This window comes from Capricornis sumatraensis, chromosome 8 (assembly GCF_032405125.1).
Source record: "Capricornis sumatraensis isolate serow.1 chromosome 8, serow.2, whole genome shotgun sequence".
Lineage (NCBI taxonomy): Eukaryota > Metazoa > Chordata > Mammalia > Artiodactyla > Bovidae > Capricornis > Capricornis sumatraensis.
The window spans coordinates 69,193,800-69,219,958 of record NC_091076.1 but is presented as its reverse complement, the minus strand read 5'-3'; the positions used below and the strand labels follow the sequence as shown (position 1 = coordinate 69,219,958).

Below are 26,159 nucleotides of genomic sequence, written 5' to 3'. Positions count from 1 at the left end.
ACCTGCAGGTGAATTGCTGGCCTCGCAGTATCAAAACAATTAAGAAAAGGTATGTCATGGCATAGAATATATCTGGATACCAGTCTATATTATCATTTTGGGGGGGATCATTTATTACATCTTTTTGCTTTTTTTAATTGAAATATTGCAAAAATTAAAAGAAAAATTTTTTTGGCTTCCCTGATGGCTCAGTTGGTAAAGAATCCACCTGCAATGCAGGAGACCCTGGTTTGATTCCCGGGTTGGGATAGATCTGCTGGAGAAGGGATAGGCTACCCACTCCAGTATTCTTGGGCTTCCCTTGTGGCTCAGCTGGTAAAGAATCTGCCTGCAACACGAGACCTGGTTTTAATCCCTCGGTTGGGAATATCCCTGGAGAAGGGAATGGCTATCCACTCCAGTATTCTGGCCTGGAGAATTCCATGGACCGTGTAGTCAATGGGGGTCATAGTCAGACACGACTGACTGACTTTCACTAATTGAAATATATTTGATTTACAATATGTTAATCTCTGCTATACAGCAAAGTGGTTCAATTTACATGTATGCATTATTTTTCTAATATTCTTTTCCATTATGTTTTATCACATAATATTGAATATAGTTTCCTGTGCCATACAGTAAACCTTGTTGTTTATCCAAATATTATCATTTACTATATAAAATATATATAAATATACTATAAAAAGTTAAAATTTACAAAAGCTTACAGACTGTACATGGTGTCTTTCACAGTCAAAAGAAATGTAAGCAAATGTAAAGATGCAGTATTTAATCAAAATTGCATAGAGGATTTCCCTGGCGATTTAGTGGTTGAGACTCTGGCCTTCTAATGCAGGGTCTTGGGTTCGATCCCTAGTCAGGGAATTTAAGGTCCCATGTGCCACCTGGTGTGGCCAAAAAATAAAAAATCCTAGCTGCATAATGTTAACTGTAGTACATACTATACTACTGTAATAACTACATATCTGTGTTTTGTTACTATTGGGTGAGCTCAAGTGTTGTATCTGCTTAAAATGTTCTCTGAGAAGTTTGTCTCTCCCACTAAATTGTATATCAGCAAAAAGGGATCTCTTGGGTTCTCATGTATTTTTCATCATGTTTGGTGCAGTACCATACCTTGTGACCTACACAGAGTGCACTAGTGATGAGAGCAGAGAAAGGTCAGGACATTATAAGAGGTTGAATTGTTTGACATGTGCTGTAGATTGAGATATGCAGCTGTGGTTGTCTGCCATTTCAAGATAAATGAATCCAACGTACAGACTGTTGAGGGAGAAAAATGGAAATTCATGAAGCTGTTGCTGCAACTACTCCAGTAGGCATGAAACCTTGTCCTCTTTGCTGAATGTCTCTCATATTCAAAAGACAGCTTTTATGTGGATGCAGGATTGCTATAAGGAAGGTATACCTGTTGACTTCAGTGTGGTTTGAGAAAAAGTGAAGTCTTTATGTGACGAGTTGAAGCAAAAGGAAAGTGGAGGATCTAAAGCTAGACAATGTAATGCCTGCAAAGGATGGCTTCTTAATTTTAGAAAGAGGTTTGGCTTTAAAAATGTCAAGATAAAGGGAAAGCAGCTTCTGACCACAAGGCAGCAGATGGGTTCCTAGACTCCATTAAGAAAATTATTGGTGGAAAAGGATATCAACCTGAACAGGTTTATAATGTGGATAAAAAGTGCCTTATTCTAGCGGGAAAAAAAATGCCACAAAGGACATTTATTAGGAAGAGAAATAAGCATCACGATTTAAGGTAGGAAGGGATAGGCTTACCTCTACTGCTTTGTGCAAATGCTGTATGATCAAAACTGCCCTAATCTATAATGCAAGGCTTCTAACTTCCAAGGCTGGAAAGGAAAAGAAAGATACCAGTCGCTAGTCTTTTAGTTGTATAAGAAAGCCTGCACATTGAGGATCATTTTTTGGATTAGTTCCATCAATGCTTTGTTACTAGAGTGAGGAAGTATCTTGCCAGTAATGGACTGCCTTTTAAAATTCTTTTGATACTGGACTGTGCCCCTGGCCACCCAGAACCCCATGAGTTTAACACTGAAGATGTCAAAGTGGTCTCATTGCCCAAAACATGTCTCTAATTCAGCTTCTAGATCAGGGGTTCATAGGACTTTTTAGGCTCATTACACATGGTATTCTATGGAAAGGGTTGTTGACACTATGGAAGAGAACCCCAGTAAAGAGAACATCATGAAAGCCCGGAAGGATTACACTATCGAAGATGCCATCATTGTTATAGAAAAAGTTGATGCAGCTTGTAAACATAAAGTAAACTTACAATGTTGATAAATACTGTACCACACTTTAAATGTATTTTCTTTATGATTTCTTAGCAACATTTTGTTTTTACTAGCTTTATTGTGAAAATATAGTATATAACACATATGACATACAAAAATATGTGTTAACAACTCTTATTGGTGAGGCTTCCAGTCAGTAGTAGACTATCAGTAGTTAACTTGTTAGGCAGTCAAAAGTTACATGTAAGTTTTTATTACTGCATGGGGAGTCAGCACCCCTAACCTCCTCATTGTTCAAGAGTCAACTGTACTTTGTTTTTATTCATATTCTGCTAATAAAAGAATAGTATAGCCATCATTAAAAATTGGTTTGCAGTATCTACAAAAGCTAAACATATACCTTAGCAATTCTCCTCCTATGTATATATATCCAACAAGTATGTTTACCAAAAGACACATATAAAATATTAATAGCATAATTTATAATATTCCAAAAAGGTGTAATAGCATATTAAAAAGCAGAGACATTACTTTGCCAACTAAGGTCCATCTAGTCAAGGCTATGGTTTTTCCAGTGGTCATGTGTGGATGTGAGAGTTGGACTGTGAAGAAAGCTGACCGCCCAAGAGTTGATGCTTTTGAACTGTGGTGTTGGGGAAGACTCTTGAGAGTCCCTTGGACTGCAAGGAGATCCAACCAGTCCATTCTAAAGGAAATCGGTCCTGGGTGTTCATTGGAAGGACTGATGCTGAAGCTGAAACTCCAGTACTTTGGCCACCTCATGTGAAGAGTTGACTCATTGGAAAAGACCCTGATGCTGGGAAGGATTGGGGGCAGGAGGAGAAGGGGACGACAGAGGATGAGATGGTTGGATGGCATCACCGACTCGATGGACATGAGTTTGAGTAAGCTCTGGGAGTTGGTGATGGACAGGGAGGTCTGGCGTGCTGCGATTCATGAGTTCACAAAGAGTCGGACACAACTGAGCGACTGAACTGAACTGAAAAAGCTGTAAACAGCTCAGACATTTATAAACAGTAGAGATAAATAATTTGGATTATTTCATTCCATTGATTACAGCAATGCAAAAAGAATAAGCTAAGTGCAAAGCATGCCTGAATCTCACAGACATAATATTGAGTGAAAACAGTCAAACACAAAAGAGAACATGCTGTATGATTCCCTTTATGTAAAGTTCAGAAACGGGCAGAGGTGTCTATGGCGATAGAAGTCCGAACAGTGGCTGCTTTTGTCAAGAGCTGATGACTGGAAAGGAATGTGCAAAAGTCTTCTGAGTGTTGATACTGTTGGTCTCAGTGTTGGTTATATGGGATATATACTATTGTGAAAACTCATCAAACTATATATTTAAGATTTACTATTTCATTATTTATCATGCTTTATTTTGCCAAAGATGTTTCAGCACTCATTGTTAGATACCCGTTGTTTGTATTAAGTTGTTATAAAAATAACTGTGGTTTCGGACTGTGAATTTTAAATCATTATTGTTGTTGTTTGGTCACTAAGTCACGTCCAGTTGTTTGCGACCCCATGGCTTGCAGCATAGCAGGCTTTCCTGTCATAACAAGGCTCAAACTCATCTTTATTAATCAAAATAGGAATCGTTACAATCTTGTTTGCCAATGAGAAACAGTTTTTTTATTCCTGTAGCATAAAAATTTGTGCTTCGGGATTTGATGAACTCTTAGAAAGCATTTTCTGCCTCCTGCTGGTTGTGGAAGCATTTTCCCTGCAAAAAGTTGTTGAGTTGCTTTGAGAAGTGGTAGTTGGTTGGCAGGAGGTCAGGTGAATATGGTGGATGAGGCCAAACTTCTTAGCCCAGTTTGTTCAACTTTTGAAGCATTGGTGTGCAATGTGTGTTTAGGCGTTGTAGTAGAGAATTGGGCCCATTCTGTTGACCAATACTGGCTACAGATGTTGTAGTTTTTGGTGCATCTCATCAACTTACTGAGCATTCTTCTCACATGTAATGGTTTCACCAGGATTCAGATAGCTGTGTGGATCAGATAGGGAGCAGACCACCACACAGTGACCATGACCTTTTTTTGGTGCACGTTTGGCTTTGGGAAGTGCTTGAGAGCTTCTAGGTCCAACCACTGAGCTCGTCATTACCAGTTGTCATATAAAATCCACTTTTCATCGCATGTCACAATCCGACTGTGAAATGGTTCATTGTTTTTGCACAGAATAACGGAAGATGACACTTCAAAATGATTTTTTGATTTGCAGTCAGCTCATGAGGCACCCACTTATAGAGCTTTTTCACTTTTCCAATTTGCTTTAAATGCCAGTCACAGAGTAGTTGGGTTCTTTGGCAACTCCTCATGTAGTTGTAAGAGGATCAGTTTTGATGATTGCTCTCAGTTGGTCGTTGTCAACTTCTGATGGCCAGCCACTGTACTCCTCATCTTCAAGGCTCTTGTCTCTTTTGCAAAACTTCTTGAAGCACCCTGCACTGAACATTCATTAGCAGTTCCTGGGCCATATGCATTGTTAATGTTGCAAGTTGTCTCCACTGCTTTACAACCCATTTTGAATGTGAATAAAATAATAACTCAAATTTGCTTTTTGTCTAACATCATTTCTATATTCTAAAATAAATATCAACAGCAAGTAATGTCATTAGCAAGAAATGCACATTAAAATGATGTGTGACATAACCACATTTATTTAAGAATGTATTCTAATGTCAAACAACAAAGTTCAGCAATGTAAAAACCGCAATTACTTTTGCACCAAACAAATACTTGTGAGCATTGCTGTTGTTCTATAAACAGATATATTCTTTGCATTCTTTTTGGAAAGTTCTTTGACAGTATTTGGCAGGAGCCATACAAATGTCATTTTTTTGGTCCAAATAATTCCATTCCTGTAATTTTTTAATCCTGTGAATATAAATGAAAAGGAAAAAGCTGCACACATATATGGTTACTGCTCTTAGTTATAATAGAACATAAGGGGAAATTTAAATATTCACTAGTAAGAGAATATGTTCATATTCAATAGCAAGAGGATGATATTTCAATTTGGTGAACTATTAAGCATCCATTAAACCATGCAGGTCACATAGCAATATGGAAAATTATGAAATGTCAAATGAGTATACTGTTATACAATTTTGTTAAAATTATATGTGGAAAGTTTTAAAATAGAAAGGAACATGAAAAGCAAAATAACCACTGAGGGAGAGAAAAAGCTAATAGATTTTCTTTGAATATTAAAAAAAATGTTAAAACAAAATGTTAGAGAATTTGCCACTTAAATTAAAAATGTCGGTAAATAGTACTAAGTTTGTGCATGTTAGTGACAAAAATTAAATGTTAATTTGTGTTGTTTTTCCTTGATATGAGAGGTATAACATATAATTTTAGAAGATTTTCACAGTGCATTTCAGTTTTCAGTAAATATCTCAAAATAATTACAGTGAAGTATTTGAAATAAGATAATATAGGTCTGATCTTTATACCATTTATAGCTTCTGGAGTTATAAAGTTGTCCAAGGTTAGAAATTTACATATTTTTCCTCTAATTTAAAGGGAGTCATTGCAGCTTATTTGCACAGGTTATCATTGGAGCTCTATTTGCAGTTTATTCATTTGATTTGATTTTAAGAGAAGAAATCAGTTCTCATTATGTGTTCCAAACAATATTTCATTGGAGTTTTAATACAAAGCTTTAAAGAGGCGTCAAGAATCTCCAGATCCGCTGACCAAGGACTGAGAGGAATGTGCAGAGCTCAGTAATGTGCGTCTGGGGGAAGCATTGTGAACTTAACCTATTGGAGTTAAGATAGGGTTGGTTTGGAGAAAGAGTCTAGTTCTACTCTCTGTACTTTTGATGGCATTGATTCATTTCATAGCAGTGTTTTTGTGTATTAGTTGTATATTCCTGTTACTGTTCTGTGAGCCAAATCCATTTCAGTTCTATAGTCAGTCACAATATTTTAGGATGAATAATCTCTGTGCAATGCAAAAATCTGTTTTCCTCCCCCTTTCTCCTTTTTGAAAAATAATTTGACCTTTCTGTTCTAAGAATTTGTGGCAACCAAGATAACTTCTACTTTTAACTTGTGACCTAGAAGTAAAATGTTGTGTATATTAGTTTTGGAGAGCTCTCCTTCTTTGGGGATTAATTTTATTTTCCATAGAGTTCTTTGATACTTAGTGAAATCCTATTATTTGTGTCTTACAGCAGTTTTTGCACATGTATATTGCTATTCTAAATTCATCAGTATTTAACTTATGTGTACATGCCATTTAAAGTAACAATGAGAGGAATAAAGTGACTTCATTTTGTATATATAATCCCTAGAGATTTGGGTTCTTCAGAGCTTTTCTCTTGTGCCTTACACTGCATGTTGAGGCTATAATGAAGTAGCTCAGTTTGTCAGTATTTGTAAAATAAATACTCCAGTGTTATGTTTACCCAATATTTTTTTGAGTAAGTCTTCTCTCTCTTTTTTTAAAAATTCAGGCTCTGCTGGTTCTTCATCAGTTAGATAGCATTGATTTGTGGAATCCTGATGCTCCTGTAGAAACATTTTGGGAAATTAGGTATACACACCCTTATTTTTTAATTCAACTTAAATTTTTAATTTTTTTGTCTTTAAATATTAACTCTATATACTTGGTTTATTAACTTTATTCACTTATACTGCCAGATGTTTTATGATTTTGTATTTTATTTGATGAAATTATTAGGTTATTTTGTATTTTAACTGTAAGAACATTGTCACAGCAAATTAGAAAATAAATTTTTAAAAATTGTGCTAAATTTCATTACTCAACCATAAGTATTATTATTTGGTATGTCTTCTGCTATTTCAGATTTTTGTATGTTTAAACTGTGTTTTGAATTGATTTTTATCATTTATAAGCTTAGAGTGTTAAAGTTTTAAATATTAATAGTTTGTTTCAGTTTTTTAGACTATAATCTCATGTTTTCAATAATACTGTTGTATTTTGTGGATGAATTAATATAATGAATATCTGCTTAGAAGGCAAAATTGTATGTATATATAATTTTATAATTTATTTCCTTGGTTATATGAATTATTACGTTTCAGTGAGCATAGGGGTAACACACTGAGGAAAATGTAAGTGTGTAAACCTCAGGTTTTGTTATTATCTTGTAGAACTGGGTACACCAAGTCACTTGGCAGCTGAGTTAAATCCTAGATTCTGGAACAGTGCTCTTTGATAGTAATGTAATGTGAACCACATATGTAATTTAAATTTTTCTAGTTGCCTCATTAAAAAAATAAACAGGTAAAATTAATTTTAATAATATATTTTTAAACCCAGTGTGTGTGTGTGTGTATATATATATATATATATATAGAGAGAGAGAGAGAATATTTTTAATATGTTGATCAATATAAAAGTTATTAATAAGATATTTTATGTTCTTTTTTCTAAAGTCTTCAAAATTTGGGATGTTTCATACTCACAGGACATCTCAGTTTAGACAAGCCACATTTCAAGTGCACAGTGGCCACATGTGGCTGACTTGTGGTTACTGTGTTGGACAGTGCAGCTCTAGAGTAGAAATGAGCAAACTTTTTCTCTAAAGGGCCAAGTAGTCAGTATTTTAGTTTTTGTGGGCCAGATAGCCTCTTTTATAACTGTCTACTTCTGCTCTTGGGACATGAAAGTAGCCGTAGACAGTGAGAGAGTGGAGCGTGACCATGTTCCACTAAAACTTTATTTGCAAAGGCAAATGATGGACTGGATTGGCCTGCAGGCAGTTTGCCAACCCCTGCTCTAGAGCACTAGGTTTACATAGTCTGTGCTGTACAGATCTATAATTTTTCTTGAGTCCTCTGTGAGGATGAGATGCATGGATGAAGTGGTTGGGGGAGAAGGGGGCTTAGAAGTACTTTTTTTTTTTTAATGTAATCTGCATACTTCCTTTCATTATAGTGCTGTTAACATTTTGATAACCATTTCTCTAAAATATATCCTGGAAAGGAAGATAAGCTTCTTTAAACTTTGTCCATTATTAGAGAATGCCATTCTTTTATTCTGACTTTATCTGTATTAGGTTGTTTATTGGCAATGCTGATAATAGTGAACTTTGTTTCTGCAGCTCACAAATGCTTTTTTACATTTGCAAGAAATTAACTAGTCATCAAATGCTTAGTAGCACAGAAATTCTCAAATGGTTGCGGGAAATTTTGATCTGCAGGAATAAGTTTCTTCTTAAAAATAAGGTAAGCAAAATGACATCTGTTGAAATGGAAGAATATTTGGAATGGTAATGAAGAGAGATTAAGGAAATGTTTATTACCAAATCAAGTCCTTATTTAGCTCCTCTCTCCTGCAAAGTCTTCAGGGGAAATGTACATGCAGGAGACAATGGCTGAGAAATCAGCACTTTAAGTAGAAATTATTTTGAGCCGTTACCCTTAAAGCCACAATCCTGATAAAGTCTAGATGAGTTAAGCAGGATTCTGTGGGGTAGATCTAGGAGGAGTGGGGCCTTTATAACCAAGAAGATTGAGAAACAACATTTGCTATCTCTGCTGTCAAGTTCATATATAAGACTTGAATCTGATGTCTAGGCTAGTCCAGAGAATGGTATCTATCTATCTATATATATAAAGAAGCTGAAGGAAACAGATTGAGGGCCATCAATCTAGGTTTATTTATATTTCTGTGAGAAAGTTATTACCTCTTGAAGATATCAGAAGTCTTCTTCCTTAGGGTTGAGTGAAAAGTTTTGATTCTGAACTATTGAAGCCTGATGACAAGGTTTTGGTGGCTAGAGAAGAGCCTTAAGTTTCTTTTAACATAAAGTTTCTATAATCAGTCAATTAAAAAGTTCTGTTATGGCATAGTTTTAGGAGTACTTGATTCAATAAATTTTTATCCATTTCTGGAATGGATAAAATCTATGGGAAATCTTAAATGTCTCTAATACGTATGCTTTTCAGTGTGCCATGCAGCTTGTTGAATTTTCTCTGTTTAGAAATGAGCCAATGGTGAGTTGGGTTTATTCATATCTGGTTTACCTTCATCTGTTACTATAGTAGAATTTGGCATTATGCCAAAGATAAGGAATGAGATTGGACTTCAGCGTTTCATGCCCTTGCCTATAGTATAATTCTCTAGAATGCAAGCATTAGTAATCCAGCAGTGAATCGTGTTGTCCTCTGGTTAGTGAAGTCACTCATACTTAGCATATATACCAGTGTTAATTCTGGTCCAGAGGAATTTAATCTCAAAAGAGTTAACTTCCCATTATCCTGATCGTATTGTATGAGAGGAAATCTGTTGTTTTTAACTGACTAAAAAGTACATTATATTTTTCGTGTGGTAGATTTATGTTGTTGATGTTTAACTTGTGTCCATGTCAGACCTAGAAATCTTAATTTACATTTGTAGATTTGTTGATTCTGAGTATTTGAAGAGTGGAAAACTGAGAGGAGTTTCAGAGACACTGTGGAAACATTATTTGTACTACTGGGTTTCTAGAGAATGTTTTTCAGTGTGAGAGGAGTAGGAATTGGAAGGAGAGGTTTTCCAGGATAATCTTAAACAGAAATGCAACTCATATAAGTATTTATTTCTCTTGGCTATCAGTGCTTTGAAAAGGCTTACTTATTTTTCCTTTCTAGCAGGCAGATAGAAGTTCCTGTCACTTTCTCATCCTTTATGGAGTAGGATGTGATGTTCCTTCAAGTGGGAATACCAGTCAAATGTCCATGGATCATGATGAATTACTACGCACTTGTGCTCCTGGAACCTCTCTCAGGAAGGGGAAAGGAAATTCATCCATGGTAAGGGACTTCTTTTGTAGTTTTCCTGTATTATCATCTGTGCCCTGTACTTGTTTTCTGAATTAACCTGGGTAAATTTCAGCTAGGTAATACAGCATAATAAAGAACTGCTTAGCTTATAGTTTCATTACTGCTCTTTGTGGACACTCAGGCAAGTTCCTAACTTATCTGTGTCTCACTTCCTCAACTTTAAAAGGGTATAGTAATTTCTGGTGCAGAATTATTGTGAGAATTAAGTGAGATTATGTGTAAATAGCACTGGATTGAGTATTTGACACTTACAAGCTGTAACTGATAGCTATAATTATTATAACTCTCTGTCCCATAAGAAAGATCATTCGTACCCCAGAAGTTTAAAAGTTCTATCAACTAAAAAAAGTACAGATTTACTGGGGAAAAAATGCATTTTGCTTAATGTTATATGCATTAAGTGTTTTCATGACTTTTGTGTCCATAATTCCCTTTAAAAATAAATCATAATACTACTGAAAATGTCAGATCATTATAGAATTTCTTTTGCAGACCAAAGCTTTTTTAAATCCCTATTTTACAATATAATCTTCAGTCAAAGGAAAACAACTACTCAACAGTGTGGTATTTTCTATTGGTCTTAACTACAGAATTTGCATGTTGGCTTATAAATGAGAATTTCTCTATTTTGTGTTTGGAAATATGTTATCCAGAGCCCAGTATACCTCATACAGTCATGTTTATTTCTTATTCATGTTCTTCTTTCAGTCAGTTTGCGGTATGATTATTTAATTTCTTCCCTCTGGGCAGATAGAATTTCTTGTTACTTGCTCTTCTTTTGTCATTTTTGAGTGACTGAGAAGTGCATTATATTTTTCATTGAGTAGATTTATACTGTGCATATTTTCTTTGTGTTCATATTAGACTTAATCTATATTTATAGAATCTGAAGAAATTGAACAGATACTAGTATTATGTTGGTCCAAATAATTTGAGTTCTCATTCAGTCAAGATATTTTTAGGTGTAAAAATTCTATCATGGTTAAAGAGGAAAAGCTCTTGTGGGTTATTGTATATAGACGTCTGTGGTACACAGCTTGTTGAATTATTGGATTTTGTAAATAAAATTACGTAAGTTGCAAATATTTGCCTCCCTCTCCTGATCCCAGGATAGTGCAGCAGGGTGCAGTGGAACCCCACCAATATGCCGACAAGCTCAGACCAAATTAGAAGTGGCCCTGTACATGTTCCTGTGGAGCCCCGACACTGAAGCAGTTCTGGTTGCCATGTCCTGTTTTCGTCACCTCTGTGAGGAAGCAGATATCCGGTGTGGGGTGGATGAAGTGTCAGTACACAACTTCTTGCCCAACTATAACACATTCATGGAATTTGCCTCTGTTAGCAATATGATGTCAACAGGTAAATCATGCATAATCTTTTTTTTTTTTACTCAGTCTACCTTGAATCACATACCTGATGACTCTAGGAACATAGGCATGTATTTAAGATCAATACTTCTTTAAGTTAACAGGGCTCATTCAAATACCTTTCCTGAAATCCTTTTTTTTTCACAAGGTAAGGTGAAAGTAAATAGTATTTGGAATAAGTTATTTTCTCACTGAATTTTTAATATGCCATATGCATTTGTTTAAAAACTGACAGTATAAATTGCTTTCAGTTATAAATTATACAGTTTACTCTGCCTCAGCTGTATATAGTGAAGTTTTAAAAACATTAGCACATGTTATGAGTAAGTATAGGTAGAAATAGCTATTTTAGGCCAAGGACATTGTGGAGACCAACTTAAATACCCCTTTCCTGTGAGGCTGGTAAAAGGAAGTGTGCAGCCTTACCATTTGAAGTATTCATTCCCCTCCTCCTCTGCCTTTTGGGTTGGGCTTGCCACATTCTCCACTGGCAAGCAGGGCTCTTAAGTGCAATAGGCTAATTTGCTGTTGTCTTGACTTCCCTGGTGGCTCAGATGGTAAAAGCATCTTGCTTACAATGCGGAAGACCTGGGTTCGATCCCTGGGTTGGAAAGATCCTCTGGAGAAGGAAATGGCAACCCACTCCAGTACTTCTGCCTGGAAAATCCCATGGACAGAGGAGCATGGTGGGCTACAGTCCACGGGGTCGCAAAGCGTCGGACACGACTGAGTGACTTCACTTTCACTTTCACTTGCTTAGGAAGAGCAGCACTTCAGAAAAGAGTGATGGCACTACTGCGGCGAATTGAGCATCCCACTGCAGGAAACACTGAGGTATGTCCTTAGCAACAGAAATATCCTTTCCAGGCCCCCACCTGCAATTTTCGAAGGCTTGGATTTTGTGCATGTGACCAGGAATAGCTTTTGAAGCAAATCTAAGATGCATATTATAAGTAGGATATTATAATATACACCAAGTTTGAGACCTATTACTGATTGGTTTTTTAGCTCTAGGTTTAAGGTTGCTTTCAAGTGGTAATTGGTTTCATTTTAGGCTTGGGAAGATACGCATGCAAAGTGGGAACAAGCTACAAAACTAATCCTCAACTACCCAAAAGCCAAAATGGAAGATGGCCAGGTGAGTTTGTGAAGTTGATTTTGTCTGTTGATTGATCTGCTAAATATATGTACTACATACACTTTAGTAATATTTTGTGAGTGACTCTTAGTGTAATAAGTATGTAGATGTAAGACTGATGGTTTCAGTTCAGTTCAGTCGCTCAGTCGTGTCCGACTCTTTGTGACCCCATGAACCGCAGCACGCCAGGCCTCCCTGTGCATCACCAACTCCCAGAGTTCACTCAGATTCACATCCATTGAGTCAGTAATGACATCCAGCCATCTCATCCTCTTTCGTCCCCTTCTCCTCCTGCCCCCCAATCCCTGCCAGCATCAGAGTTTTCCAGTGAGTGAACTCTTCACATGAGGTGGCCAAAGTACTGGAGTTTCAGCTTTAGCATCATTCCTTCCAAAGAAATCCCAGGGCTGATCTCCTTCAGAATGGACTGGTTGGATCTCCTTGCAGTCCAAGGGACCCTCAAGAGTCTTCTCCAACACCACAGTTCAAAAGCATCAATTCTTCGGTGCTCAGCTTTCTTTATGGTCCAACTCTCATATCCATACATGCCTACTGGAAAAACCATAGCCTTAACTAGATGGACCTTAGTTGGCAAAGTAATATCTCTGCTTTTGAATATGCTATCTAGGTTGGTCATAACTTTTCTTCCAAGGAGTAAGTGTCTTTTATTTTCATGGCTGCAATCACCATCTGCAGTGATTTTGGATCCCCAAAAAATAAAGTCTGACACTGTTTCCACTGTTTCCCCATCTATTTCCCATGAAGTGATGGGACCGGATGCCATGATCTTCATTTTCTGAATGTTGAACTGTAAGCCAACTTTTTCACTCTCCTCTTTCACTTTCATCAAGAGGCTTTTTAGTTCCTCTTCACTTTCTGCCATAAGGGTGGTGTCATCTGCATATCTGAGGTGATTGATATTTCTCCCAGCAATCTTGATTCCAGCTTGTGTTTCTTCCAGTCCAGCGTTTCTCATGATGTACTCTGCATATAAGCTAAATAAGCAGGGTGACAATATACAGCCTTGACATACTCTTTTCCTATTTAGAACCAGTCTGTTGTTCCATGTCCAGTTCTAACTGTTGCTTCCTGACCTGCATACAGATTTCTCAAGAGGCAGGTCAGGTGATCTGGTATTCCCATCTCTTTCAGGATTTTCCACAGTTTATTGTGATCCACACAGTCAAAGGCTGTGGTTTATCTAAACCTGCACTAAAATGGTAGCCACTAGACACTAGTCAAATTAAAATTTCAGTTATAATTAAATATAGTTAAAATTCAGTTTCTCTGTCACAGAGTAGCCACATGTGGAAATTGACTGCTATCTTGGACAGTACAGATATAAATGTTTCCATCATTGCAGAAATACTGGACAGTTCTGAGCTAGAGATGATTTATGATAGAGACCATTCCTTTTCTCTCTTTTCTTTCTCTTTTTCCATGAGAGTATTGCATAGAATTTTCAGGAAAGTAATGACAAAAGTAGAGAAAAGAATTAAAATTGAAACACTAGGTCTTACTGTTTTATTAGGTATTCTAATTAAGGGATCTGGTGGCCAGAAGATTGAGCCATAGGTTAAATGAAATATTAAAATTTGAACGTTTCACTCATCAACTGTTATCATCTGTTACCCTGGAAATTACCAATTGATATTTCTGTATGTTTGATTTGAAATGGTCATATTGTTCTCATTATTACATGTTTTAGAAAAATTCATTAGTCTACCATTGTTTTTTTCTTGTCATGCTTAATTAGAATAAGAAAAGTTACATTTTTATGAAGCAAAAATCTGCACCTAATATCATTATTCGAAGATAGACATGTGGCTTTAGAATGAAAGCTTTCTTTTTTTGTGGCTGTTTTGTTGAGATGTAATTCACATACTGAAAAATTCACCCATTTAAAAATGTATAATTATGTGGATTTTAATATATTCAAAGTTGTGTAGCCCTCACCACAATTTAATAAATACCTATGCCCTTTAGCTGTCATTCCCAAACCTCCCTCTATACCTCTGCCCCTGGCCCTCGGCAGCCATTAAGCTACTTTCTGTCTGAGTAGACTTGCCAGTTCTGGACATTTCATATAAATAGCATCATGCAATGTGTGGTCAATAGTGATTGGTTTCTTTCATTTGGCATAATGCTTACAAGGTTTATTCATGTAAATCAAAGCTTTTAAAAAGAAATTCGATATTCTGTGTTGACTATATTAGTCTATGATAAAAATATGTTAGTGGTGCCTTAAAAAATGTGTATAATCTTAAGTTTGGGTTTTTTTAGTTAAACTTGCTTTGCATCTTTCACAGTTTTTTTTAATTGTAGGATAACATAAATTTTAAAATAGTGTAAATTGATGACAGTGCAGAATATTAGGAGATGAACTTACTTGTGCAGTCAGCACCCATATCAAGAAAGAAATCATTACCAGCATCCCAGAAGCTTTCATTGTGCTCCTTCCAGTCACTAACGATCAAGAGTAACTAACCATTATCCTGATTGAATATAGTCATTTTCCTGTTGTTAAACGTATATGAATAGAACAATAGAAATATACTCTAATATCTGGCTTCTTTCACTCAACATAATGTTTGTGAAATTCAGCCACACTATTCTGTGCAATTCTAGTTCATTTTTTGTTATTGTAATATATTATTTATTCAACAGTCTTGAATTTAATTTTTCCTTCTGTACCTTTTTGGCATCAGACAGTTATACAAAGACTAGGTTTTTTTAAAAAATTTGTTTATTTATTTTAATTGAAGGATATTACAATATTGTTATTTTGAATAGTGCTGCTATGAACATTCTTGAATGTGTCCTTTGCTGATCTTATAGATGTATTTCTGTAAGGCACACACAGTAGAATTGCTGAGTCACAGGATATGTGATGCACCTATGGGAAATATAAACGGATATAATCACATTAAAAAATTGCTTGATAGTTTTACAAAAACTTTTAGAAGACAGCTAACATTTAAAAATGAACTGCTACAACTAAAGACCCTGTTTCTCGCAACTAAAGATCCTGCAGTGAAGATCAAAAATACCTTGTGCCACAACACAACTAAGACCCAGCGCAGCCAGATAAAGAAATAAAATGAACTGTCATAATATCTATGTAAATGATCAAATATCACCTAACCATTAAAAGCTTTCCTCTTAAAGAATGTGTAACAAATGAGGCAGTGGATCCACTAACAGGGGTCTATTAATGGTTTCTTACGCTTGCATGAGGGCTTCCCAGATGGCAGCGGTAAAGAACCCACCTACCAATGAAGGAGACATAAAAGATGCCAGTTCAGTCCCTGAGTCCAGAAGATCCCCTGGGGAAGGAAATGGTAACCTGCTCCAGTATTTGTGCCTGGAAAATTCCAAGGACGGAGGAGCCTGGTGGGCTACAGTCCATGGGGTCACAAAGAGTCAGATGTGACTGAGCACATACATACCTGCGTGAACAAGCAGTTTTTTCATTGGAATTCTTCAAATTATAACCCTTTAAAGACCAGAAGTAGGAAATAAAATATTATACATACTTTTCTAATTCAATTAGTAAAAAATACTTTGAAGCACTTAAATGTTCAATAAAATTAGACATTTATATCAAGGGGAGACCTAAGCTGAAAAATATATAATATAATATGGTATAATACATTCAGCTAATAAGTGAATTCTCTGTGTCAGAGAATGGAACAACATTATCAAAGCGGTGTTAGACAAAGGAAACATGAAAATGAATCAGTGGAACGATTAAAGATCAGGAAACTTGAGCCCCAATAAGAAGTATGTAAATACACAGCAGGATTCAACCTAGAGAAAAAAACCACTAACCTAGTTCTTTATGCAGTATGAAAGTCAAGGTACAAAAGATTCCTCAGATGAAAGAACAGTACCGTTATCAAAATGTTGTATTAGCTTCATTTTAACATCACATTAACATTTTGCTTCATATATAGTGACACAATTTAAGAACGTTTACCTGTAGACTGAAAACAGAGTAGTCACTACTGTGTTCCTGGAGTCGAGAAGAGAATAAATATTAGTTACTCCTTTGTTTCTGTTAGAGATGATCTGATCAAAAACAGTGTCAAAAAGTACTGTTTAAAAACAAGACGGTGATAAAATATGAACCCTGTAAGGAAAATCTTTAAATGTAACTTGAAAATCACAATTACAATAAAATAGGTTCATAATGACACATTAAATGCTATGAATTAACTTCTAGTTGAAAAGAGTACACAAACTGTACTTTGACTATTGCATAAAAATTTTTTAAATTACTATTTACCTGTTTCCTAAATTTTTGAGCAACCTTCAGTGAATCTCATTTAGATCTATCTATTGGTAAACCAACATACCAGGGAAGCTTTTCTGCTTTATTTATTAATCCTCCAGAAAGATTTAGCTGCATCGTCATCTTGGATTGTATTCTAACAAGATGTTTCCTTTCTTACAGACAATATCCAAATTAACTAATAGTTAATTAAAAGAGTAACTGTTGAATTGATATTTATGAATTATAGTTCCTTAACTAAGATGTTTATGGTAAATGGATACTACAGTGGCAAGATGTTGTTAGGGGTGAAATGTTAGCTCTGCCTATGAATTAATTTGAGCTAGCTCCTCTTCACATCCAGATTCTTCACTATCAAAATCAGCCATATTTTTTTCTGATTTTGCACTAATCTGGTATCTACCACAGCTGACATCATCTGCACTTAGCTTATCATCAGCCATGTGCCCATCGTGGTACTGAAGCTGAATTTAGTGATGCTGGATTGCCAACAAGCAAATAATTCATTTCCAGTAGCCTCCCAAGAAAGTCCCCAGTGTGTGTCATACTACAAGATTCCTGAGATGCTTGTGCTGTTTGGGAAGCATTCATTTCCTCTGAAATACGTTCTGGATCTTCAGAGTCTGAATAGGCATGTAGCATTTGTATTTGATTATCTACTGATGACATTGACTGTTAAAAAGCAGGTCTTTTCCTGTTTCATTGCTTGCGAATAGACCTTGGGAATTCCCTTAAGCAAAGGCCTGCTTGACTTTCTGTTTCAAAGATCTATATCACAACTACTTTTAAGAGGATTTTGACCATGATCTTCTTTAAGGGCTTCAGCTCTGCAGTGTCTTCTGACTGACCTCTTGGCAGAGCTGCCAGCTGACTGTCTTGAGTTACTAGAAATCGCCTCATTGGTAGATCCATTACTATGCTCACTGTTGCTTCCAGGACCACTGCTTCCATCTTCACGACTGTTGGCAGTTTTGTCAGAACTTCTTTGTTTGGATTTCATTGTGTCTGAAAGCTGCTGTTGTATATATTTCATTCTTAGTGTAAGTTACTTATCCATTTCAGTGTCACTGCCTCCATTTTGATGAGTTTCACTATTATTTGAAGACCAGCTGCAGGTGTACAATGTGATGGAGCTGGTCTTCTGAGCTTTTCTTCCTCTTTCCTATTTTCAATGGGAAGATACGTATTTAATAAAGATGCAAAAGAGCTGCTTAGTTAGCTGAGCCTTAGCTGCTAATACGCTATTCCATAATGCTTTAATTAACATCAGTGCCAAGTACAGTGTCTGTTCGGTACGAACACTTGGCTGAAGACCTGAAACCAGATTAAGAAAATGTCTGAGAGGAGCTAGATCCAGATGCTTGATGAATAAAGGAAATGAGTCATGTATATACCAACCACAGTGTCTCAGCTCTGCTGCAACCCATATGCAGTCAATATACTAAGGATTCAGTCATCCTGCTGCTGCTAAAAAATTCAAAGTCACTTGACAGGGTTTGATAATCTCACTATGTAAATTCGGTCCATATATATGCTCTACACTGCTTATAAGCCTGTCTGCAAGTTCTTCCTCAGTGGACTTTCTGTGTCTGATACCAATGACTCATTATTGCATATATTGTTAAAGGTGTGAAGTTGATTCATTATCTTGAGCCCAACCAACCTCTTAGTCAAACGAGATCACATAAAGTACTTAAATGCAAGATCTAGGCTTACTTAATTTTATCAAATCATAATGTTGTATCCAATGGTTCTTTCACTGTGCTACACATTAAATCATCCATCCTGTGAACCCCACTCTCTTAATTCCTGACCAGGTAGCTTGCATAAATATCTGATAATGTAGGGCCTAAAAGGGACAATGTGCTGCATGACAGCAGAGATATGTAGCCATATCCTAATACTAGATACAACTGTAGTAAATCCATGTACTATAAGAAATGGCAAAGTTTTAAGAGTTCCACATTCAAAGCAATCATTCATGCAAGGTCGTTTTCGCCACAGAATAAACAGTGAAGTAAATGCAATAGTACTTCTACATCATTCATGTCACCGATTGTCCCTAATATATTGCTTTCTTAGGGTGATATATCCCCTATAGTAAGATGACTATTATGATTGTAGGCAATATATAAGGGAAATTGAATTTGAAAAATTTATGCCACACACAGTTTTCTTTCTTATCTCCACTCCATAAACTGAAAGGATCAGAATTCCTGGAAGATTCCTCCTCTGTCAGATTACAAATTCTTAAGTATTTTTTTCTATTGATTTTATCATTCTATACTCCTTCATTACATTCTTTTCCATATTCAATGGTTTTTTCCACTTGGTTACTCTCATCTTGTCTTGTGGGAATCTATGTTAATAGTAGTACAACGTTCACACAGCTGGATCCAGAGTTTTTGAACTTGGGCAGTCACTAAGTTATTAAATGCTTACCCTACTTGGTTAAAAACCTTCAAATGCTTATATTCCTTGAAGCACCACGGATAATTGCCTCTGTGTCCGGAAATTGATATAAGCAAATATTTTGAAAGTATGTTCCTTTAAGAACTGCAGTTTATCACCACCTTCTGTGTCTGATACTGGATCCATGTAATACTACTACCTTCAGTCCTGTAAATTACAACTCATCTGTCCTCAAGCAGTGAGATACCTTGATGTGACTAGAAATTGCAGAACAAAGACTTGGATTTTTTTTAATGTAAAAAAAAAATGTTCTCTTGTCACAGAAATGTTGGATAAAAAGTAATTTGTCAAGTCTGTCAACCAGTTTAGGTTGAATTCATGCTTTCCATAAAAATTTTGTGTTTAGGCTGCTGAAAGCCTTCACAAGACCATTGTGAAGAGGCGAATGTCTCATGTGAGTGGAGGAGGATCCATAGATTTGTCTGACACGGACTCGCTACAAGAATGGATCAACATGACTGGCTTCCTTTGTGCCCTTGGGGGAGTGTGCCTGCAGCAGAGAAGCAATTCTGGCTTAGCAACCTATAGCCCACCCATGGGCCCTGTCAGTGAACGCAAGGGTTCCATGATTTCAGTGATGTCCTCAGAGGGAAATGCAGATACACCTGTCAGCAAATTTATGGATCGGCTGCTGTCCTTAATGGTCTGTAACCATGAGAAAGTGGGACTTCAAATACGGACCAATGTTAAGGATCTGGTGGGTCTAGAATTGAGTCCTGCTCTTTATCCAATGCTTTTTAACAAACTGAAGAATACCATCAGCAAGTTTTTTGACTCCCAAGGACAGGTAAAGTGTTCTCTGTTTTATTTTTTACCCTTTCTTGTAAATAGTGACTCATTTGAAATAACGAAGCCTTTTTCTTTTAGGTTATTTAATTTTGATACTGGCATGGACTTTCACTTATAATTTTTAAAAAATTAGATAAAAACATTGCAAAAAGGAGAATCATCTAATTCAGAAATTAGTTTGCTTTGTAGGGACTCTGGTGCATGGGTGTGCCTGGGGTTAACAATGTCTTGGGCATGGATGTGAGCATCTGTGTATATCTATGTGCCTGTTTGAATATGTGCCCATGGGTATATTTCTGCATGTGTATGACATTTATCTATGGTGTGTCTGCTGTGCATTGATTCCCAAATCAATCAATTCCCAATGTTTTGTTCTTTGTATAGGTTTTATTGACTGACACCAATACTCAGTTTGTGGAGCAAACCATAGCTATAATGAAGAACTTACTAGATAATCATACCGAAGGCAGCTCTGAACATCTGGGGCAAGCCAGCATTGAAACAATGATGTTAAATCTGGTCAGGTAGGCATTCTATTGAAGTGTAGCAGACACACATTTGCATTGGTAGTTAGCAATAAAATAATTTGCCATCCTTTTCTTTTTTGCACCCAAATCAGGGTGTAATAATAAGGTAATTAGAAGTTATATATCTTCTCATATGAGCAAAATGAAAATCTTATAATTTTTATGGTTACGTTTAATCATTTTACTTAGTGGTGAAAGCATTTAGAAAACCTTTTCCTTTATTTATATCTGATCACTTTTTTTTTAATGCCCCTGTATCTAAATAGATATGTTCGTGTACTTGGAAATATGGTCCATGCAATTCAAATAAAAACAAAACTGTGTCAGTTAGTCGAGGTAATGATGGCAAGGAGAGATGACCTCTCATTTTGTCAAGAGATGAAATTCAGGTGAGTTCTCAAAGAGCAAAATAAAGTCTTGTAAATTTTACTATGTTTAGTGAAGTACAGAAAAATAGTGGCACCTGGTTATCATGGGAAGCGGGAGAGGTGGAAAAGAAGTGTTTTATGTGTTCTTTTCCTTTAGATCCTTTTAAATTTCCCAAAGCTTTGTGCCCATGACAGTGCTCCCTTTTTCTAAAATTATACTACACTTGAACTAAGAATTTGATTCTGTGTCCAACTGATAGCACTGTTGTTGTTCCGACTCTAAGTCTTGTCCGACTCTGCAACCCCATGGAGTGCAGCATGCCAAGCTCCTGTGTCCTTTGCTGTCTCCTGGAGTTTGCTCACATCCTTGCCCATTGAGTCGGTGGTGCTATCTAATCATCTCATCTTCTGCTGCTCTCTTCTTCTTTAAAAGTCTTTAGCTAAGGGCTAAGGTGGTAGATCAGTATACCAGTTGGTGTTTGTGCCCTTCTCTATTAGATTTGTGGTAGTAATATCTCTTTCATGAAATTGTCTTATTGCCTGAGTTATTTGGCAAATTACTTGAATTATTACTTTTAATCATACAAGAATTTTTACATGTGACTTTGAAAAAGCACTTTCCTTTTTTCTTTTTCTCTCCCATTCTTTAGGAATAAGATGGTAGAATACTTGACAGATTGGGTTATGGGAACATCAAACCAAGCAGCAGATGACGATGTAAAATGTCTTACAAGGTAAAAAAAAGAGAGAGGAAAGAAAAAGACTTTTACATATTAGTAGGTTTTCTCTAGGCATTAGTACTACTTATTATAGTATGTGTACATATTAATTTATATTGAAATTGTTTTGGGGGATATCAAGCTCTTGCATTTGGATTATTTAAAGATATTACTCTTTATTGTTTCTTTTTAACTAAAAGATTTTCAGTAAAAAGTGAGTGTTGTTTGGAAAGTTTATGTTGTATATTTAGAAAAGATAGTCTACAGTTGGAAAATAAGATATATAAGGCCTTAGATTGTTTTTATTTTTTGACCGGATAAAGATATTATTTGAAAAACTTAATTGTTTTGCGTCTTTCTGAAATGTAATTGCTTAAGATTGCTCTAATGATAAATACTTACTGCCATGTATCAGAAATATTTAAACATTATGAATTACTTAATAGCTATTCATATATATTTCTTTGGCCAGGTTTGGTTCCCCAGTACATGCTTTTAATTTAAGGTAGTCATTTAGCCAAGATTACTTTGTAGAAAGTTATTATTGCCCTTTGCCTGACTTGAAGTGTGTTTGTATTCTGGTCTCTGCATATTAGCTCATTGATTATTTGGGTTTTCATAGTAATTTGTTTAGGGCCTCCCTTACAGCTCAGTCAGTAAAGAATTTGCCTGCAATGCAGGAGACCTGGGTTCAATTCCTGGATCAGGAAGATCCCCTGGAGAAGGAAATGGCATCCCACTCTAATATTCTTGCCTGGAGAATCCCATGGATAGAGGAACCTGGCCGGCTACAGTCCATGGGGTCGCGAGAGTCAGACACAACTTAGCGACTAAAAAGAGAGAGAGAGAAATTTGTTTAATGAAATAGGTAGTTATGAAAATTCATGTCTGTTAGGAAGACATTTATTTGAGGGGAGGGTGAAGTGTAATAACCTGAGAGATTTGTGGTCTTAAAACTTTTTTTTTCTTCAGAGATTTGGACCAGGCAAGCATGGAAGCAGTAGTCTCACTCCTGGCTGGTCTGCCGCTGCAGCCTGAGGAAGGAGATGGTGTGGAGTTGATGGAAGCCAAATCACAGTTGTTTCTTAAGTAAATTTCAGTTGCCAGAAATGAAAAGCAAAAAACAAAGCCCCACACACAACAAAATGAAGTGTAATTGAAATAGCAAATGATTATATTTAGAAAATGGACCTCATTGCCTCATTATTATGACCATCAGCTGCTATCTCACAAAATACAGCACTTTCTTGAAGCAATAGTCCCTATTTAGGGCCGGTATAGGAAAACAGCTGTGTTTTGTGGTTTTCCTAGAAAATATAATTTGATCAGTGAATTTTTATAGACAGTAAAACCCAGATCACCTCATAAAGTCATTGTCTTAATTATTTGGACCACTAATTTTTATATTCTGAAAATTAAACGTGATACATTTAACCAGGAAGCATTGCATCTATTTGGTACTTGTGTTATGAAATATGTACTGGACTTGATCAGGATAAAATCATATTCAACACAGAATACTACCTAATGAGCCGTGCTGGCTGATTACCCCTAAGACTAGAGAGAAGCAGATCCTAGAGCCACTCGTGATGCACACGTGATGGTTTTAGAATGTCTGATTAGCTTTCTAGTTGATGTGTGTGGCCTTCATGGGTTAAGGGTCAGTATTTTTATTTCTCAGGTATTTCACATTGTTTATGAACCTTTTGAACGACTGTAGTGAAGTCGAAGATGAAAATGCACAAACAGGTGGCAGGAAACGTGGCATGTCTCGGAGGCTGGCATCACTGAGGCACTGCACAGTCCTGGCAATGTCAAACTTACTCAATGCTAATGTGGACAGCGGCCTCATGCACTCCATAGGTAAGATAAAATGAAAGGTTCATAGAGAAATTTAAAACCTAGAGAATCGGTATATAAGAAAAATGCAATTAGTTCAGAAAGACCATGTTAGTAAATTTGCATCTGTCTGTCCACATCAGGCTTAGGTTATCACAAAGATCTCCAGACAAGAGCTACGTTTATGGAAGTTCTGACAAAAATCCTTCAACAAGGCACAGAGTTTGACACACTTGCAGAAACGGTATTGGCAGATCGTTTTGAGAGACTGGTGGAGTTGGTCACGATGATGGGTGATCAAGGAGAGCTCCCTATAGCCATGGCTCTGGCCAATGTGGTTCCCTGTTCTCAGTGGGTAAGTTCATTGAGTTAAGAGGAGAAGAACAGTGCCTGGCACAAAACAGATGCTTCGGAATTCATTCAGTGAATTATTTTTAAATTGAAGTATGTATGCTCAGTCATGTCCAAGTCCTTGTGATTGTGGACTGTAGCCTGCTAGGCTGCTCTGTCTGTGGGGTTCTCCCAGCAGGAATGCTGGAGTGGGTGGCCGTGCCCTCCTGCAGAGGATCTTCCCAACCCAGGGATAAATTGAAGTATAGTTAATTTATAATGTTTTGGGTATACAGGAAAGTGATTGAGTCATATATGTGTGTGTGTGTGTGTGTGTGTGTGTGTGTGTGTGTGTATGTATATATAATTCATCTTTTTCAGATTCCTTTCTATTATAGGTTATTACAAGATACTAGGTATAGTTCGTGGTGCTATACAGTAGGTCTTTGTTGTTTATCTGTTTTATATATATTAATGTGTATCCGTGAATTGAATTAATTGCTAAAACTTTTAGAGCTAGAAAAGCTTCAGATATTATTTGAGTGATTTTCAGCTGTGGAAAGTGATTGGCTCTTTTAGCCCTCACAAGATTTCTTAATTATGAAGATCTTAACTTCTCATATTTAAGGTAAAAGTGAAACTCCTTACCTGACCCACTGAAAAATTCTGTCTGAACACTCATCGAGATAAAATTAAAATCACTGATCTTGTCTGGTGTCTGCATTTGGTAAATGAGATAATTAGAATTAAATCTCATATTCAGTTGTTAGTAATGCTAGAACTAGAATTCAAGGCTTGTGCCTGCTTACTACCTCTAGTTCAGAACTCTTTTGTTTTTTTGAAGTGTTAAACAATTTTTTAAAACTTCAGCACTCTTATTTGCATTTGAAATTATGACTTAGCTTGTTTTAAATACAAAAGACATAATATGGCTATTTGGCATCTCTTAATAAAAATTTTTCTAAAACCATATCATTTTTGCTAACAGACATGCTAAACATTGTAGAGTTTGGGCTTCCCTGGTGGCTCAGATGGTAAAGAATCTGCCTGCAGTGCAGGACACCCGGCTTTGATCCCTTGGATGGGAAGATCTCCTGGAGAAGGGAATGGCTACCTACTCCAGTATTGCGTGGAGAATTCCATGTACAGAGGAGCCTCACGGGCCACAGTCCATGGGGTTGCAGAGAGATGGACATGAAAGTGTTAGTTTCACTTTCACTTTCATGTCAGCTACATACTTGAGAAGGGTTGTCCCTTTTCATGTTAGAAAGCTGTTTATACTGTACCAAAAGTGATTTCAGCTTAGCAAATTTTGTATAATAAGGTAACCTGTTGTTGCCTGTAAATGTGTTTCTGCTTAAAAGCTATAGGATCTTACTCCTCATACTTAAAGTGAAACTTAGAGCCTTGATCTACAAGGCTCTATCCAGCCTGGGCCCTGCCTCTTCTCTCACGTCATCGTAGGCCGTTTTCCTTCTGGCTCACCAAACTTGAACCCCACTGGCCATCAAACAGATTAAGCTTTTTTCTGCCCTTGAGCACCCTTGCTGCTGGTGCTGCCGCCTACAGTGCTTATTCCCTGGCCTTTTGTTCTTCAAGTTTCAGGTCACATTTCACTTTCTACTGAGGTTTTTTCTGGTCATCCAATCAAAACCACACCCACAGTCATTTTATTTAATTGCTTGTTATATTTCCTTTGCAGCATTTATTTACTGCTTGAAATTATTTTGTTTATTTGATTGCTTGTTCTCATTCCACCGCAACATGAAGTACATGAGAGCCGAGCCCTTGTCTGTGTTGTTCAATGCAGTAGTTCTGGGTCTTGGAGTCGAGCCTGACATATAACTATGACTTCATAAGCGATTGTTTAATGAATAAAGATGGAATCTTACTTGTAGGGAGTTAGAAAAAGGAAGGTATTGAAATCTTCTTGAAGGCTAACGTTCGTTCACAAATCTCCATATATTTTGAAAATGGCTATTCTAAAACCTTTTAGCACTTACCTATAATTAGTACTAAAAATTCTCAGTAATTTTTTCAATAAAAAAGAATCAAAGTCCAAGAAGCTTTAATCACTTTGTTTTCTTTCAGCAAATAGTTTCTTACATGTTTTATATATGTATTTTTTAGATTCTCATTGGTTGTTTATGTGTTTTACGTTAAGTGGACTTTTTTAAGAAGAGGACTTTTATATTAAGTCAGATCTATTAGAGCTATATCTAAAGGAGAACAA

General features: G+C 36.4%; 1 protein-coding gene across 2 annotated transcripts in view; it reads left to right on the top strand.

The window, feature by feature from the left end:
• NF1 (neurofibromin 1) overlaps positions 1-26,159 on the top strand; it is a 248,098-nt gene that overhangs the window by 100,552 nt on the left and 121,387 nt on the right. For both annotated transcript variants that reach the window (XM_068978214.1, XM_068978213.1), the window contains exons 15-27: positions 6,747-6,826; positions 8,361-8,484; positions 9,892-10,053; positions 11,193-11,442; positions 12,211-12,284; positions 12,505-12,588; positions 19,701-20,141; positions 20,528-20,667; positions 20,937-21,059; positions 21,689-21,772; positions 22,730-22,846; positions 23,439-23,620; positions 23,740-23,951. In XM_068978214.1, coding sequence (XP_068834315.1) covers positions 6,747-6,826; positions 8,361-8,484; positions 9,892-10,053; positions 11,193-11,442; positions 12,211-12,284; positions 12,505-12,588; positions 19,701-20,141; positions 20,528-20,667; positions 20,937-21,059; positions 21,689-21,772; positions 22,730-22,846; positions 23,439-23,620; positions 23,740-23,951 — 2,073 coding nt within the window. The remainder of the gene's footprint in view (positions 1-6,746; positions 6,827-8,360; positions 8,485-9,891; positions 10,054-11,192; positions 11,443-12,210; positions 12,285-12,504; positions 12,589-19,700; positions 20,142-20,527; positions 20,668-20,936; positions 21,060-21,688; positions 21,773-22,729; positions 22,847-23,438; positions 23,621-23,739; positions 23,952-26,159) is intronic.